At 31.7% G+C, this 20,197-nt stretch overlaps 1 protein-coding gene across 13 annotated transcripts in view; it reads right to left on the bottom strand.

Annotated features, from left to right (window-relative positions):
* Positions 1 to 20,197, bottom strand: part of LOC143223693 (protein hu-li tai shao-like) — a 71,953-nt gene that overhangs the window by 29,266 nt on the left and 22,490 nt on the right. For 7 of the 13 annotated variants that reach the window (XM_076452012.1, XM_076452009.1, XM_076452004.1 and 4 more), the window contains exons 3-8: positions 14,422 to 14,704; positions 12,226 to 12,477; positions 9,137 to 9,280; positions 2,847 to 2,945; positions 1,822 to 2,040; positions 64 to 188 (exon numbers count right to left, since the gene is read on the bottom strand). In XM_076452012.1, coding sequence (XP_076308127.1) covers positions 64 to 188; positions 1,822 to 2,040; positions 2,847 to 2,945; positions 9,137 to 9,280; positions 12,226 to 12,477; positions 14,422 to 14,704 — 1,122 coding nt within the window. The remainder of the gene's footprint in view (positions 1 to 63; positions 189 to 1,821; positions 2,041 to 2,846; positions 2,946 to 9,136; positions 9,281 to 12,225; positions 12,478 to 14,421; positions 14,705 to 20,197) is intronic. The other 6 variants (XM_076452006.1, XM_076452011.1, XM_076452002.1 and 3 more) reach the window with 1 other exon arrangement.

Genomic DNA, 20,197 nt, shown 5'->3' with positions numbered 1-20,197 from the left:
CTTACTACTTTACCCTTGTTTTAGTTAAAAGAATTCCACTTATCTCAGCCTGCTATGGCTTACCTTAACCACTTGTCTTCATCTACATAACCAGAGAGAGATGCTGCTGGTGGAGCTTCAACATCACTCCTCAATCGTGGGTCTTCACTTTTCAATGATTGACGAAACACATAACCTGTCCTAAGGCCCTATTAGAATAGTTATAACTTTGTTAGATAATTTTTTTATGCACAAAAAACGTGAAAATAACAAACGTAATTGATTAGGAAATGAATGATAAATATTTCTTATATTGTAATGTTAAAAATATATTAATATCTTAAAGGAGAATGGATTTTTAAAAACATTTACTAAAAATCACCATCTCTTCTATCCGATAACATGAAATGATGTGTGTTTCATGCTAAAGGCTTCTTTATTACCAAAACATCTTATACACAATTCATATTTCTAACATACTTCTGAAAATATTTTTACATGTTATTGCTAGACATGACACAACACAACAGAAGTTGTATGAATGTCAGTGTGAGTGGAAAAAAATATTCACAAATCGATATTTTGTTTTTGAATTTAACCCAGAGCTACACAAGGGTCACCTGTACCAGCTGTTCCTAATTCAACAGTGTAAAACTAGAGGGAAGACAGCCTATCATCACCCACTGCTTAAACTCTTACAAATAGTGAGATTGACTGTTATATCATAACATCTCCACAGCTGAAAGGGTGAGCATGTTTGGTGTGATAGGAATTCAAACCTACAACCCTCAAATTACGAAACGAGCACCCTAACCACCTAGCCATGCCAGGCCCTCTTTACAAATAATCAGTAGATATGTAACAGTAGAAAAGCAGTTTCCACAAAAGGTACAAAGCATTAGCACTTTCAAAAATAAAATCTAGCATAACAGATACATGATTTTTACCAATTTCATTGAGCAATGAGTAGATTTTTTTATCTTTAGAAACCATTAATTGCTGTCACAGGTAATTATGGAGAAAACATCTTGTTCCAGAGGGTTATTATACATTAAAGATGTTTTGATGCAAGTCTAGATTTAAACACAGCATGTCCTTGATTCACTCAAACAGCTGGCTCTTTGGTCTCAAGTCCACCCATGCCTGTAGGATATAGTTCTTCATAGGCTGAATGATTTTAACACACCATTGTTTTAATTACATATTTTTGTAGGACTTCTGTATAAGTGGTCATATCCACTGTTAATAGTACATTGAACCTCAAACATGTATCTCAATATTGCATCTAAAGTATGTAACAGCAACTGTCCTGTCAGATATATAGTTTCTAATATAGGATCCCTATATGAGGGTCTTCCAGATCAGACATAACAGCAGGAGGAAGTGTTATAACTCCATGTTTTCCCAATATATGTTATTGATTCTATGGTTAATTTTTACCCCAATAAACTCAAGACTCTTCAGTAATAGCATTTACTGTGTCTCCAAACATATCACTTGAAACACTGTTGCCTTAGCAAATATATCAAAAGGTAGCACAACCATTCTTTCCTCAAATAAGTATTCTTTAGTGGAAGACTATCCAAAAAACAACTAGCATTAGGTATTTTGTATATATTTTATTCTATTCACTGCTAAACAACACAATATCTTCAAAGTAACACTCCCTTTGACAAGAATATTTTTGCATAATGGCCTATAACAGCAACGATTGTTTTTGAAGATCAACATTAATGATCAAGTCACAACAGTTCAAATTTACCCACGTTTTCCACACTGCAAGTTGTTTGATCCTAACACTTAAAATTCATTCGAATTCTAAACTCTAGTTAAACTACTTACAGCATTTTCCAGTAAACGCATCTGGGCTTCAAACTCCAAGTCCCAAACTTTGCTCTTTACCAGCTTTTCATTTCCTTCTGTTTTTTCCTTTTCTTCTGCTCCAGGGGACAGAGGAATTTTCTCTGTCTCCTGCTGACCTCTCACCATATCTCTTACTTGTTGCTGCTCCTCTTTTGACATCAGTTGAATGTTATCCAAACCAATGGGCATAAGATGAACCTGAACAAAACAGCAATTTACATAAATGTTTCACTGCTATAAGAACATGCTCATATATAAATAAAAATAACCATTAATAAATTGGCTGATCCCTCCAACCATTAGCTTTAGCTTTTGTGGTTCTAGTATACAAATGTACGTGTGTATTTTGTGATATTTCCTCATGTACAAAAACCAATCTTGTATTTTTTATAAATGGTCATTGTGACCTTTTAACCCCAAAATCAAAAGGGTTCTTCCCCATTTCATCAAGAAATTACCAATTAAGACTGCTTAAAATTTATTGTAATTCTAGTTATATGGAAAATGAATATTTACAAATTAACAAGTAGACATGGTTACTGCTGTGGTGAGGGATAAAAAAATTTACAAAATAAATGAATTTATTTTAACCTCAATAGTTGTGAAAAATAAAGTATCTTGAATAAAACCTTATATGTATAAATACAATTAACCTAATTTTTGTACCCCAACAGTGTTTTGCATGTTTTGATTATCACTGGAAGTTTTCAGGAAAGAAGTCCTTTAAGTCCATCATTGAGAACAAAATACTATTTTTTTATTTTTGCACCTAAATCTTCTAAACGTTCAATAACCAGTATCATCAAGCTTCAAATAACTCAATTTATTAAGGTAGGCATATTTCTATATTCTAAGTATGTCACCTGCAGTGATTCATGTTAAGGTTATGTACTTACAGCACAAAAATATCCAGATTTCTATTACCTAACTGACAGAATACAGACAGCCCATTGTCTTACCATGTAGTAAAACAAACTTTTTAGCAATTTCAAAAGGAAAAGTACCTGTGTTTCACAAGCAGTAATCACATGACGCAACATACTGAAGGTTTCCTCAATGGTTTCTCCACACACCACTATCCCATTATGCTGCAGCACCAAGATCTGCAAGCATTATTCAATTATAATTATTATAATAATACTTGCAATTAACAATGATTCTAAAAATCTGATAAACATAGTTAAACACAACCCAGAGATACTGAAAATATGGTAAAACAGAATCCAATGAATAAAAATTATAAAAACCCATGAATAAAAACAGAGAATATGCCATCCACACTTCATATCCTATATCCAGTGCCCATCAAGGACTCAGGCTAGCTGGTACATGACACATTAACGATTCAGATATTACACACATACATGCAATACCTATAGATATAGATACACACACACACAGATTTTATGAACAAAAACTTTTAAGATGTGCACCACATTAAACAAGTGAACTGTAATTACTATCACTTTTATTTAAAGTTACTTAGAAAAAGTAATCTTCGAGCTCTAAATTCAAACCATATACTGAAGTATGCGTGAACTACCTAATCCTTTATTCAACATTCTGTATTGATAGAATCATTAGTAACATAAACATGGTCTCCACAGAGATCAGAGTTTTCTGTTCAAAAATCTTTAGAGGATAAAAGCATGTTAGTAAAACTCCCCAATGATCAAAACTAATAACTAGCAACAGTTTGGTACAGGTATATATAATAATAATTTACAATATGTCCAGTTATATAAGCTGTCTTCAGCTAGCTACTAATACCAGTAATGAATTGTAACACAAGTTGCATCCAATTTTTGGTGTCATTAACTCTATTGTTACAAGTTTTTCTATGCATAGGAATCTCAGATCATTTCATTAATTTTATTGGAATAATATAATACTAATGTATCAAAAATAGATTTTTGGTTCTAGACTCAAGAAGAAGTAAAACAAAATAGTGATTGAAAAATATTTTTACACCCAAATATAGTTGTTACAAAACGAAATAAATTAATGGATTTCTATGGTATACTGATATTGTAATTTGTTATTTTTTATTTACAATGCATATATAAAACAATTTATTTTATATCCTAAACATGTAAAATTCCCTGAGGTTTAGCAACTTACGACAAACAAATACAAACTATGTAAACAAATGAGATCACTGTTTCCTTATATTTCTTCATTTACTGTTCTATGTTTTAATAAAAATAACTAAAACAAGTGGTCAATAAACTTTAGCAGAATCTATAAAAAAAATAGTAGTACAAATATGACAAAAAATGCTCAATTTTCCATTCATATAAAATGGCACCAGTAATAATAACCCTTCTAAACTGTGTGTAGACCACAAGAGCCTATGATGATGAAGGTATTTCATCTGCCAGTTGTTTCATCATGCTGAAATATTTTCCAATTTACACTGGAATAATTCACAGGAATCTCAATCTTACTCATATTCAGCCAGCTCTGAAACATGTTTTTTAAAGTACCCTACAAAGTTTTATGTTGTGATTTGCCCTGTATAAAAATAATGGAAACAAAATTCAAAGTACTACCATTGGATCAAATCTAATTACCATAAGAAATTATTTTTAACTTATTACTGTTGAAATTATTAGTATTATACACTTTAAACAAGTTATCAGTGGATAACATTTTTAAAACAATTAAAATATTACTAAATCTAATAAAAGTAATAAACTTAATTCACTATTATTTATTAATACAAAAATATTCTGTTAAATGTTTTTGCCTTATTTGTTCAGTCCATCACACCATGCAGAAGTAGAAACAGTATTTACTATATTTTATTCCATTAACACATTATACATATCAATTTTAAATTAATGTTATTTAAACAAAACACCACCAATAACTACATGTATTCATACACCCATAGCACACAACGTAAAATAATGTAAATATAAATTATATATATATTTATACACTTAAAATACAACTGAAAGACTAAAATCCTTGACCTGCACCTTTATTTAAAAAAAATCTGTGAACAAGGGAGAAACTGGTCTCATTCCATGGAATAGGGTGGTTATAGTTAAATACAAATTCTGTTACACATGATCAAGGGTAGCCTATTTATTGTACTGTAAATTGTATTGTATTGTAGTGTAAATTTGTGTTCATTCAAACATTTTAATTTATGAATTGTCTGACCCATATACACACTGTTGCATTTGCACTTTTTTAAATCCTGTTTTTGTCCAAAGCTAAAACTGTTATATTTCAAATGTATAAAGACAAGTGTTGCTGATATGTCAGTAAGAAATTTGACAGTCCATATGCTAAGAAAAAAAGTTCTATTGGGTTTGAAATCTTACAGAAAGAGGGTTTACATGTAACTTTTTCTTTTCTACAAAGATTATAAACTTTTCATGATATGAAACAAAGTTCAGTCATTTTGTAAACAGTTTAATCAATGATTATCAGCTCAAATCCTTTATCTGTGACACATGATTAACCCTTTTACAGGGGGCTCAGTATAATGTTTGCAAGTCCATCTACACACTTGTATGTGTCAAGTATTTGTGCTACACCTTTTGATACACCATGTGCACAAAATTTGGTAGAGTTTCAGTAAAGATTACAAGTATTTTGTAAACAAAAAAAATCAATTTTTAATGAAATATTTTCACTAAACATTTTTTTGTGAAAACAGGGTGTTTTGTTACCAGTCCAAATGCAAAGTGATACCCTATTATGGTCAAACAATCTCAAATACTATTTGTATCTCAAACCTTCTAAATACATATCAAATGATTTTCAGTAAAACCTTATATCTTATGTTTTCTATACTCTGTGGGATCCGTCACTTAACCAACCTTGTAACCATCATAAAAAAATTAGGAAGTGTAAATTATGCTTTTTTGTGCTAGAATGACTACATATTATAACACAAAAATACAAATGTTTAGTCTAAGTAGCTTAAACCTCATAATGCTATATATGAACTTTTTTTCCCACCTTCAAGTCGTGCATAGCTAACATAACATAGCTTGCACTGACACAGTGCCCATGCACTCAAGTCACTTACCTAGCAATATAAAACTGCCCCTCAGTTTTCCCTGGCTTGGCTGTATTTTACTGGACTAGTATTTTGTGATACACAGTCACATTTCACTTACTAACATTATATATATGCATGCAGCTAATTACTATTTAGAAATAAATTAAACATAGAACAATAAGTCATGAAGTAAAGCAAACTATCTCTTCTCACCACGACCTTTGTATTCAGTTGTGCTAGACATGTGTTGTTAAGCCTTTTAAAACTTCATGCATGGAGGATATGACACACAAACACACAGAGTTAAATAACTCAAAAAACTGTAAATTACTACACTGTATGATACTATAGAATTCCACTAATTTATTACGCTTGGTAACTAAGATTTATTTAGATTTTATAAAATAAGAAACTTCAAGCAGACTAAAGACAACATTTACATCGTTGAAATCTTGGATTTCAAAGGATATGGAAGCCTTTTTAAAAATTAAAATGGTAATCAAAGCCACTTTGAGGATATTCTAAGCTGTTGCTTGGTTATTCACATCATATGCTGGAGTGTATATAAGGGACCGTTTCAAACAAAAATGGAAAGAGTTGAACACCATGTTTTATTCAATACATAAGCCATGCAAAATAAAAAGATACAAGGTTCTTTTGTATGTTCTAGTTTGTCAATATTAGTGATTTGAGTTCCTAATTTGTATGAAATTATACAAACAGTATTTTAACATCATGAGCATCTAATTTTAAACAGTGCTACATTCAACATATCATTTGACTCACTAAAATCTATTTAGATGTGTTCTTTTAATACTTACTTTTGTATTAAACATCAACTTGTAAAGTTTCAATTATAATCTACAGTTTGATCACAAACTTAAGATAAATTCATAAAATGGTAGTTCAATAAAATTTTGAATGCAAGTCAACAAACACAATGACATGGCCTTAGAACCAACCATTGCAAAAGGGTTAAGATAGTTGATTTCACTAAAAAGGTCAATACTGCTGAATGAAATATAAAAACTGAATCAAAATATGGAATACAACAACTTTCTGATAAAAACACAAGTACCTAAAATGGCAGTACTGTATCTGCAAAAGGTTTCTGAAAACTAATGTTTATCTACAGAATAATCAATTTCTAGCTACAAAAACACCCACAAAAGTCACATGGTTATTTACAAGTAAATTTAATATAAAGTGAAATGTTTAACTGGTCTTAAATATCTTTCAAAATATTGCCCTCTATACTTGTGTCTCAACAACAGGTAGTTGCCATCCATTCTACAAAGTCTCATCAGAGAATATCATTACCACAAAATCCCAAACTTGCAAGTAATTAGAGTTAAGGTTGCTCCATCAACTTTGAATGGACCCAACTCATTACTTTCAAATACATAACTGGGCTGCATACAGCAATACCAAACTTCAGAATACTCACTGTTAAAATTAACAGTGCTTTTCCAATAACCACTGGCTTTAGATCCTATCCCAATCTCAAGGTTCTTCTGAGGTGGTACAATAATTATATTCAATTAAATTCACAATCGAACAGAAAGAGCAAAGAAACACAAATATCAAACTAATAAAAACAGGAAAAGCTGATACATGAATAGGAGAAATAAAATATAAACAAACAATGTTTACAGTTTATACATTTAGACATGACACAAATTAATATTTATTTAGAAAATAAACTATGTAACTATTATGCAATGCAAAAATATCAATTGTGGAATTTTTTCTTTCATAAAACAATTATTAAAATGCAAATGGAATAACAGTGCTTCTCATACCAAAAATGAACAGGTCAGTATTTTTTCTTTCCAGTTGTAGTTTCTAAGAGATTTGAATATTGTAGATATATACACAGCAAATAAAAGAATACACATGGTCACTTACATGAGAAAGCAAGTTCAACCAAGTATCACAAGATAAAGTTCTTGAATGAAGCACATTTAAATCTGTTGTCACTTGTTATTTTAACCCTGTGCACAGCTGGAGGTCAAAGTGCACAAATCATAATATTTTACAAAGTGCCATTCAACATGGTATTATGTACCTCATCTCAGTTACAAAGTATTAATTTTACACTGTACTGCTGATTCAATGACAGTTCAAGGTATAGGAGAGTAAATACAATACATAAAAAAGATGGATAGTGAAAAAAAAACAAGAAACAATACATATGAATTTTAGAGATTATAGAATAAATATGCAAACTATATGATGGATGGACACAAGTGGTTTTATCCTTCATACATCTGTTACACCCCAAACTTGTCAGAACCTGAATCAGGCTGACATTGCCAATCCACAGAAACATCACATGTATAAACACCTTTTTAATTCACCTGATTTTTTGTGTGCAAGAGATGCATACATTTTACTAAAAGCTTGTTACTTCTTGTGTCAATGCATAAGATCAATGATCATTATTTCTTCTCAAATATATGGTTGATCCAAAGAACCAATCCAATGCACACTAAGTTAAATTGATAAAGTATTGTCCCATATCTTTGAATAATTAATAAAATGATAAAAAACTAAGTAATATTACATTTGTAGTTCATTCATGTTAGATCACTGGACAAAAAGGGAGACTAACCGAATAATCGTGCATGTACAAGCATCAACTGAAGGTTATAATTACTGTAATGTTATGAAATGAAAATCTAATACAATGTGAAAACAATATTTCCAACAAATGATACAGCACTCTTTTTGTCATTCCTTTAAAACCTCTCCTCTGACATACAGAAATACTGGATATAATACCATTTATTGACAGGGCTGTATGAACTACTTGTAAAATAGTATTTATGAACACTTGCATGCAAAAAACAGAAGCACTTTTTATATTTTGTAAGTAAATTTTCAAACTTAACTTCAAAGTGTGTACTCACAGTGACCTGAATGTCCACCATTCTGGTAAGGTTTGAAACACACTACTCCAAAATCCATACAATATCAAACTTATTTAACAGAACCAAGATTCTTATAACCAACTCCCTTTCTTTCTGATCATGATACTGTTCAAAAGTTTAACCACAAGCAACATTCAAACAATAATTCTAATCTATTTACCCAAGTCAAAATTATTGACTAACTCTTTCTTCCTGGCCAGTACACTTTTCCAAACTTTAACATCTGAACAATATTTCTAACCTCTTTACCCAGATCAAAATGTTTGTGATCGACTTCTTCCCAATCAAGATACTACTCAAAATTTCAATCACAAACACCTAAATAATATTTCAAATTTACCTTGTTAACAGGGCCAAGATTTTTGGTAATTAGGTCACGCTCTTCACGATCAACAATAATCCCTTGGTATTCATGATAGCTAATTTCTCCAACAATGACAGCTTCCTGGCAAGTAGGAAGCAATCCATATTTGGATGCTGATACCTATCAAGAAATAATTTTATTACAATAAAACTTAATAAAACAGTTTGAATTTCATGAGTAATCTTTACTGTGACAAAATGCTTTTGTAACAAACCACAATTTTTAGCAGCCAGATGACACTACACTAAAGTAACAAATAAGACATGAAATGAAAACATGATTCAAAACATAAGTCTACTGTTCCCAGATAATCATCTACCACTAGATGGCCAGCAGTTATTTTACTGAAACCAATTAAAGTTTAATTTCCCAAATGTGCATAAATGCTCAGAGCACAATTCACAATGGCCATTTTTCTGATTTTCACTGAGTTCATGTTAACCCCACTTGTCAAGCTTTAAAAAACTTGACCAATTTGCTAGAAATGGTCCGAAATTATGGAAATTCCAAGATGCCTTTTGTTCGTGGCTCATGCCTCCATTACAAAACTTTTAGAATCAATGCAGTATGGTACATTCAGAGGTGGTTGGTTTATATTGTGAGCTGTTTGCGATACATTATGACCAAGTTTAAATTCATGCAAAAAATGATACACATTTTTTTCCCATCATTAATAGTAACAGTCTGAAATATTGGAAATAAAGGTTTAGAAAAGAATAAAAGCACTAATGAATATAACAGCTTTAGTTTTTCAATGGTATACATGAAGTCATAAAAAAGAGAAGTTTCTTATCCCTATAAATGATAAATTTTAATATAAATATTTGCCATTAATTTTTGAACAACTTAATATATCTCCAGATGAAAAGTAAAGCTATAAAAGTAAAATAGTAAGCAATGCGTTGGGCTAGACATGTGAGTGAAGTACACTAGTTCAGGACCACAAAACATAGTGCTAGAAAGACCATGAATTAGCATGTCCAATGTATGCTCATGGTACATGCTAATTTGGTAGATGTGAAAAAGTGTATTGATACATAAGGAAATCAAAATCAACAGCAGCAACTAACAAGAAGAATCATTATCCACAGTGCTAAGTCTTCAACAACTGCATCTGCTAGATTATCAACTAGGCATTGCCCTAACATAACAGAAGAAATGGAATGTCTGTTAGCTCCACAAGTGGATGGCAGGAAGGATTTACCAATGACTAACATGGTTTTGCAGGAAAAGACACTTCATTATTTGAAGACTTGCAGAAATGAAAACAAACAGAACCAGGGCCTAGTATAACTACTAAAGATACTACAACTATTACTGCAAGCAACTGCTGAATTGACAAGTTTGAAAAAATGCACAACCTACACAGCCTAAAGATTATCAGTGAGGCAGCAGCCATGTACTTACCAGTTCTAAAAGGTCTTATTGAACAAAAAGGATATAAGATCTGTCAAGGTTTCAATGTTGACAAGACTAGTCTCTGTGGAAGATATCAGACAGGACAGTACTGTTAGGTGTCAGGTGAAGTCAGTACCAGATCAAAAATCCTTGAAAGACAGTTTCCCTAATTCTGGGAGGCAATGCAGTGTGATTTCATGTTGAAACCTATTATGATTTGTCATTCTGAAAATCCATAGGCACTTAAGGAGTACATCAAGACCAATCTGCCACTCATTTTAAGGTCCAAAAAGAAGGCTTGGGCAACAGGAATAATTTTTGAAGATTAGTTTAACAACTTTCTCTGCCCTGCATTAGATTTTTCTATGAAAAATCTTTCCTATAAAGCAATGCTGCTTGTCAACAATGCATAAAACCATCCTATCAACTGAACATTTGTGTGGAGTTTCTTCCCCCAAACATTTCTTTCATCCAATCCATGAATCAAGGGGTTACAGTTACTTTTAAAGTGTATTATTTGTAATTCATCTTTAAGCTAATGATCAAGGTAGTAGACAAAAAAGAAACACCTCAGTCAAAGATTTCTGATACTGTTCAATACCAAGGGCACCATACAGCAGTCTTGGAAGACAGTTACCACCTCAAGTATGAATGAAGTTTAGAGAAACTGTGACCAAAATGCATGCATGATTTTCAAGATGTCCTTAACATGGAACCTGTTATAAAAGAAATTGTATCATCAGCACATCATGTTGGATTTAACAGAATTGAAGAGCAAGACATCAATGACTTATTGACATCACCACACCATTAACAACCAATAAATTAAATTACAGCCAAGAACAGACTGCTGATGAAGAGAGATGATGACAAAGAACCCAACAGAGCTGCAATTGTTTTTAACACAGAAAATGCTATCAGATTCACTCCCTATTTGATGAAGCTTGAAAATTTTAACTAAAAATTACACACTGTGATCAGAGCCTTAAACTTGAGTGCAATATTGAAAGTACCCTATTAAAGAAGTTCATAAAAAAAAAGCATGTTAAGCAAACAGTAACACCATTGTTTAGCAAACCACAGGCTGTACCATTGCTTTCTGCTGCAACTCTTCCTAGCCACAATGATGATGTTGACATTGCTGATCCATTAGTTTCTCCTGCCCAAGATGACAGATGCAGAAATATCTGCTACACAACCATCATTTCTGATGAACTACCATTAACAGTGTCAACTGAGGAGAAAGGTGTTGACTCACCTACTCCAATGGATCCTCTTGCCAGTCCTTCTGCAGCCTATGATGATGACTGTGAAGTTGAAGTTCATTCTGCCCCTTCTCCTACCAGCAAGTAACATCATACAATGCCTTCCACCCACACCAACACCTTGAATATTAACCACTTCACTTTCTCGTATGTACAGTACTTAATTTGGATTTAATAAATTTATTAATGGCTTATGTTCTTTGTTTACCCCAAAGTTTTGTGAACCTGACGATGACTGAAAAACGTCAAAATGTTGTTCACTCCTCTACATAGTGCTTTCTCTACCCATACCAGCTGTTTTTTACATATATAATTCTCTACAAGTGGGTTTTCTCATCATCATGAATTTCTTAATAAGCATGTAACAGTTATGATAGTTTTAAAATATTAATCATCAGTTACCTTATGACCCATACAACTCACCGCAACACATGCTGGGTGCTTAATATGAACTACACAATTCACGTCTGGGCGAGCTGCATGTATAACCGAGTGAAGAATGAAGTTTGCCCAGTTGAAGCTGAAGTTAGTGGTCCCAGAGTCTACCACATTACCTTGCATGTCAACCTTGAGTAGCGAGGCAGCAGTGACTTCATTATATTGTAGGCCAAATGGGTTGAGCAAGAAATGTTCCTGGTCTGGACTCACTCTTAACTTAAGAAATAAGATAAATATATACAAACACAGGTTATATTTTTACTTAATTCCAAACTTCCACTTTCTCTAGTTATGACACTTGTTAAGAGCACTATAATAGCCTATAAAACAAAATATTCTGTCTTAAAGGGAATAACAATACTGTCAACAACAAAAATATTTTATTCCTGAAGTGTGGTTAGCAAACAAACTACTTCCAGTAATAGAAGTTAGAAATTTGTTAAACAGGTTTCAATACAATATCAAAAGGGGAGGGATAAAATATTACATTTTCTGTAACTACAAACATTCAATGTACGTACATCAAAATATACAATTACAAAATAGCACTTACCCAAAACTTAAAAATTTAAAAAACAATGCACAATGTTAAAATGTATCACAAAATAAAAGTAATTAAATAGAGCAATCCCTATTAAGAAATTCTCTACATTTCAGAAGTTACCTACACTTCCATCATTAGAAGCAAGTTCTGAAATACTGAGCACTTACACGTGTATAAACATTCTAAATAATTTAATATCATTAACCAACTTGTTACAATCTCTACACACACAAAATAGATTTACCAAAATTGAAATCTATAACATCCATAGAACCAACTTATTTATAACACTGTAGTTTTCCTTTGATTTCCAGAGATTATCTAATATTTAATTATTTTTTTATGATTAATCTGATTAACTACTTGAACATCATGCCAATTGGTAAAGTAAATGGTGCTTGCCACATGTTCAGCCAAAGCCTGTTCATTAATGGTATGTTATTTATAGCACATCTACATTTCTTAGTTCTAAAATGCTAAAGTTCTACATATCTGACCAACATAAATTAAACAGCAATTACATGGAGTTTTACCAAAACCACATTCATCATCCAGTTCTACTTCAATTCCATTGTTTAAATATATAACCTTTTTGTGTGGAAACACTAACCACATAATAGGCATATCTTCATATTATCTATAAAACTATTCAAATGTAATTTGATCTGTTGTGATACATCATCTTATTACACTGCTAATTATAAATCTTTTGAATAATTCTAAGATAACACTTTAAAATAATTCAAATCCAAAGAATGCATACTATTTTTGTAACCAGGAGTTGCATGATTTCCTACATCTTAAAAACAAAGCCAAAAGGATGATAAATATGAGATCTATAATATTCTATCAATTGCACTTCATCTTACATTGATCACACATGTAGGTATTTAAAATTTAGAGTTAAAAATGTAAAAGTACTATACATAAACATAAAATTAATGAATCTATTTTGGCTGAACATGTGACAAAACAATGATCTTATCAGTTAACAATGTTCAATTGATTTATCAAATCTATCAAAAATTAATCTTGAGAATATTTGGAAATTGTGAAAAATTATAGTATTCTCAATAAAAACTTTAGTATGATTTTTCAAGTGTTCTCAAAATTCTTGAACAGGATATCCTGTATAAACACAAATTTCTTTAATTGTTGAGGCATCCTCAGCTGATATTTACTTTTATTCTATGCAATGTTCTAAGTAAACAAACAGTTCACAAATGTTTTAAAAAATCATTCTTTTTTAAACCAAGTTTCAACTATCTGTTTGACTGCTTACTTGATTTATCAAAATATTTTGAGAACTTTGAGATATGAACCACACACACTTATATTCCAATTTTGCTAGACAAAGGAAAGAATTCTATTCATTCTAGCACTAAAATGAACTTTACAAAAAATTAATAAAAGAAAAAGTCAGCATACCAAACCTCACTGTTAAGCTTTGACAAATTTTTATCCAAACTAATATTTTATAGCCCTGCTTTGAAGCACCACTTTTAGAAGACAAATCTTCTTCACAAGTAAAATGTCAGAATGATACCATAAACAATGATAATGAAATCTGAGTCACACCATTATAATGCTGCACAACTACAAACTAGTAAGCTTACCGTGATGTGATTATAAACATTTTCTGTCCAACCATGCATATCTAGAAGCCTAAAAACAGAAGCAAGTTTACATCTTAGTAATTTCTCTCCTTTTCCATATTTGAGGCAATCAACACCACGAATGTCATTGATTGGAATTATGTTTCGAGATACTTGATAAGCTGATGATCCACGAGAAGGGAGGAGAAGGTCACGAACTTGCTGTAAAGCTGATAGGCTGGCAGGATTATAACCTTCATTTTGCGACTCAAATATTCTTTCCAATTCTTCACGGAACATTTGGCTACACATTTAAAATACAATACAAGTATTAAAAATTATCCTTATCCTTCAAACTCAATTTGTACCAAACCTACATACACTTAGTTTAATATCCAATACAAAAGATGTACATTAAATGAAGTACAAATATAATTATAAAATAAACTTGTAATTTAACTGGAACTCTTGAGAGACTTGACACACACACACACACACACACACACAGGCTTTCTAACTAACCAGATAAATTACAATGGTTTTGTGTACAAATCATCTGATTACTTTTTGGTTTTCTAAGATGCATCTTTGAAATCTTCCTAATCTACTTGAGAATAAACAAGGCATATGACAGAGCTTAACAAGTACAATGGATGAGAACAAATTCCATAGCATCACAAATACCAGTTATTCCATATACTTCTTCTTAATTACTATTCTACATTAAAAAAACAACTACAAATGAAGTATTTATGAGTAACTAGTAATAACAAATATACATTTGTAATCAAATACACACTTTGTACACTACTAATAAATTCCAACCATTTCAAGAGGATAACTGACATCCAAATACCTATGAAGTTCACTGGATCAGCCTCAACTTTGTCCAAACAAACACTTTTTCATACTTTTATTATTGTAGACAATTCTCATTACAGCCATTGTACTACAAACACGCTAATAAATCTTCTCCCACTGTATTCTTGGAGCCAAGATTATGATACACTCTGTGAAAAAGTGGCAGTAACTATACTATGGGAGCTTATCTGCTATTGAAATTGTCATACTACAGCATCACACACACAATCTAATGGCAGGGGCAGTGATTCAGTGCTTTATGTTTGGCAGGTTTTTTTATTTCAGCCACTAACAGTGAGGTAAACATAAGAAATAGAACTGAAAAGGTTAAAAGTAGAATATCTAATAGAAAGTACTTTGGAACTGCAAAGTCAATAATGAAAAGGCTGTAACTAGTTTATTTCACATTTTTCAACCTTCAAAATCTTATGGCAGTTTCAGCTTATGTCAAACTGGCCACACATGGAGTTAGAGGTTGAGAAAATAACAAGCAAGATAGTTTTTCAGAAAAAAAAAACAATTGATATCTAATGAAGTGATTTTAAAGATTATGCAATTGAAAGTTGAAAACTTTCAGATAAAGAACAGTATCTTTAATCTTAACATGGTTAACCTTTGCACTCACTGCAGTTAATACTCTGACTTCATGTTAACTGGCAAATTTTTAGCAAAAAATAGTTAACAATTCTGATTTCTTATATACAAAAGACTTGTTTACTTGTTTTACATTTTGTAAAAAGTAGTGTTTCTGGTAAAAACATCAGTTACAAAGAACTTGTAACTAGTAGATACTAACATGATTAAGTTTTGATGTTACTAGTTAGTGAAATATCAATACAGTTCCTGCAAGTTATAAAAATAAAGACCGAGACACAAAACTTAATTAAAAGGTTCATTGCCATTGTTTTATCAATATCACCAACAAGACAGGTTAACTTGTAAACTGGAAAGAGTTAAGTCAATTTAACACAGTTGGGAAGAACACTATGTACACTAACTGGAAAAATCAGGGGTATGGAGCATGTTTTCCTTCTGCCTTGTGAGTTAGGCATATATGATAACCAAATAATATAAGCAATACAGAAATTATGTTTTGCAGGAAACAGAGAAACAATAATTTTGGCCAAGTCACAATATACCAGGAACATTCTTATGAAACACACAGAACCTCATATCCCTATTTATCAATTGTGAAATGTTTTTTCCTTTCTTTCTTAATACAGTACTTATTATGCATCACATTACTAACACAGACAAAAAAAAAGAAAAAAAAGGAGCAATTCAAGAATCCAAGCCAAGAAATTGTGTATGTACAGTATCAGGTTAACACTCCTACGAAAAGTGGGGCCTAATAGGCCCCAGAGCAACTTGAAAGTTTATTAATATTAGGCTAATAATTTTGTATTTAAATGAAATTGCCATTTAAATCCATTAATGAATGGATTAACGAGATTCCCACTGTACCTATCTACTATCTAGCGAAACCACAGCCAGGGGAACGGGCTTGGAGAAATCAGGACTAGAAACGTCTTTTCGTAGGAGTGTTAAACATACCCACAATAACAGGATGATAATGTAATTCCCAAACATTGCTAAATGAAAAATGACAGTATGATGAAACTTCTCACACAATGCTAAACAATACTTTCAGATGCTATCAGAAGTCACCTTGCTTCATATCAGTGATACCTTGTTTTGGATCTCTACAATGTGTATAAATACATCCGGATGTTTGTGGCATGAAGATAAAAAAGTCTTTTACACTTTGACAATCACTCACTTTTAAACTGATAGAATTTACCAGTTTCCACCATTTTAAACATATGTAATCATTACAAGTTTGAATAGGTATCCTTTACTCCAACATTCAGGGTTCACTGCCTCCTGTCAGTAGTCTTCAAAGGTACAACAGTTGATAACTAAAATCCTTAATGTCCAGATAGTTTTACCAAACATTTCTTAACAAAAACTTCATATTTAAGTTATTTATGCTGACAAATCTCTGTGTGGTTTCAGACAGTTTGAGCAACAATCTCACAACCACCATATAAAATTAGGAAATTAATATAAATTATGCCATTTTTGTTCTAGAATAACAACAGATAAGAAAAACAAAAATATAAATGTTTTAGACTCAGTAGCTCAAATCTCACACATTTATGCATTTATATAGTTGTATTATTTTTTATTACATTCATGCTTCAACCATGCCTGGTTAACAATACAAATAGTACAATGATGTGGCACATGTGCACTCATGTTACCATATCCAATGACATAAAACTGGCCTTCAGATTTTACAAAGTAACCTATCTTTCCTGTGTTTTAGTGGATTAATATTTGGTAAAAAACAGTCACAGTTCAATTATTATAAACTGTGTGTGTGTGTGTGTGTGTGTGTGTGTGTGTGTGTGTGTAATATATATTACTATTTACAAACCTGTATGAAACTATTTTTCTTAAAACACAGAACAGTAAATAAAGCACACAATCATCTCTTCTACTTATGACCTTTGTATCAATTGTTGCTATCATAGCTTGCTGAGCCTTAAGAAATTTTGCACATGGAGGATGTGAAAAAAATTTTTTAATACAATTTACTTTATTGATACCAAAGAATTCCACTGTAATATATCAAATTTAATAAATTGAGCTGCATTTATCTAAAAAACATACAAAATCACAAACAAACTAAAGTTTAAACTTTTCAGCTCAAAGATCTGTCAAAAAGAAAGGATGCCATTATATTTCAAAATGACAGAGAAAACCACTAGGAGAAGGAGATATCCTAAGGTTTGGATATGTCATAAAAATAAATTAATATAATGGACACTTTCCAAAAATGGAAATAGGTGAGCAATACCATTGTGTTTGATTACCTAAATATAGTGAGAGCTCAGCAAATAGAAAAGATAAAAGGGTTTTTTATTTTATATTCTAGCTTGTCAACATCAGTAATCTGAGTTCCTAATGCATACAAAAACTATATACTTTGTTGTTTTTTTCTATTTTGAGCAAAGCTACACAAGGGCTATCTGTGCTAGCTGTCCCTAATTTAGCAGTGTAAGACTAGAGGGAAGGCAGCTCATCATCATCCACTGTCAATTCTTGGGCTAATCTTCTATCAACGAACAGTGGGATTCATCATCACATTATAATGCCCCTACAGCTAAAATGACGAGCACGTTTGGTGCGATGGGGATTCGAAACTGTAACCCTTAGATTATGAATTAAATACCTTAACCCACCTGACCATGCCGGCCTATATACTTTGTATTTTGACATTACAAACATCTAATCTGAACCAATGCTGCTTTCAGCATACCAACACAAAAACTGGCACTTGGACACATTTGTTTGATATTTACATTTATATGTAAATACAAATAGTATTGTAATAATATAAACTACAAATAGTATCATAATGAACTACAAATAGTAGTTCAATACAATTTTGTACGCAGGCAAAAATTGCGATGACATGGCCTTTGACCTATGACCCATCTGGAAATGGTTAAATAACAAAAGCAGGAAGTCAAAAATTTTAGATCCAAGGTCAGAGTGGCACCAACAATGGCAGGTAATATTACTGACCATCAGACTGCCTCTAGTCACTGTTGCAGCATTGGATGGCATCAAAAAGGAGTTTTGTAAACCTCAAGAAATCAAAAAATGTGAAAATATGAATAAGTAATTGAGTTGATTCATGAAACCAATAGTGATTCTTTTTTAAAAACAAAAAATATCACAGAACCCGAGATTGGGGGGATAACATGTTCTTCATATGTAGACATTGTATAGACCTGATGGCAACTTCAAGAGCACAGAATGAAACCCTTAAGGACAATGTATGTCAAAACCCTGAAACAAGTGTCTAAAATGTAGTATTATTCTCTCACATAATGAAGAAAATTAAAGACAGACTATAATATAAGTAATAATGAAAATATAAAAGTAACAAGTGCTTAAATTATGACAATTCATTAAAAAATATGAAGACAAGTAATTCCAAGAAGAGAGAGAACTTTTGTTCAAAAGCTAGGGTTCATACAGATTACAATGTATCGAGAATGTGTACCAAGTTTGTGGCAAATGCACAGCAGTTCACACAAGGTAACAGTTCTTTGTTGTATAGAAATGCGAGAACATTTCAAATAGGTGACTATACAGGCAAAACTTGAATTACCTTGCCACAAAACAGTTACCATTGGTAACTGATAAAAATGGTTAGTGTTTTTGGTTTGGTATGAATTTTGTACAAAGCTACACATGGGCTATCTCAACTAGCTTTCCCTAATTTAGCTGTGAAAAACTAGAGAAAAGGCAGATAGTTATCACCATCCATTGCCATTTTTTGAGTTACTCTTTTGCCAACAAATAGAGAGATTGACCATCACATAATGCTCTCACACAGCTAAAGGGGCGAGCATGTTTGATGGAATCGGGATAACAATCTGAATGTTGCCCCAACCAAACCACTAAAAAAATTTAAAACTTCTAATGATTTATAAATCTCTAAACCCATTGCCATTCTTACACAGATTTCATGTAACATGCTGTGTGAGAAGTAGCTAGTTGCCAGCCAGTAACAGCAGTCCACTGCTTTGTAAAATCTAAAAATGTCCAGAAGAATCCAAGTGTACTAAACAAACCAATGACATTGCAACTTACAATATTTATTACTGAAGGTTATATAAACTATATTTGAAAGAGTTAAGGGTAATTTCAACAGTTTAACAAAGTTAAAATAATCATTCACAATAACATTTGATATAAATGAATATCACTATACTAGCATTAACATTATCATGTCATTTAATCAGCTAATAATGCAAAATGAAACATAAAAGCTAGTGTTATGGTTAATAGCTGAGATAGTGCTAGTAATAATGTTTTCTTACATAACGAATTGCAAACTGAACTACTCAGAATGTTA

The sequence above is a fragment of the Tachypleus tridentatus genome, chromosome 8 (genome assembly GCF_004210375.1).
Source record: "Tachypleus tridentatus isolate NWPU-2018 chromosome 8, ASM421037v1, whole genome shotgun sequence".
In the NCBI taxonomy this organism is placed as follows: Eukaryota; Metazoa; Arthropoda; class Merostomata; order Xiphosura; family Limulidae; genus Tachypleus; species Tachypleus tridentatus.
This window is presented reverse-complemented; position numbering and strand designations above follow the sequence as displayed.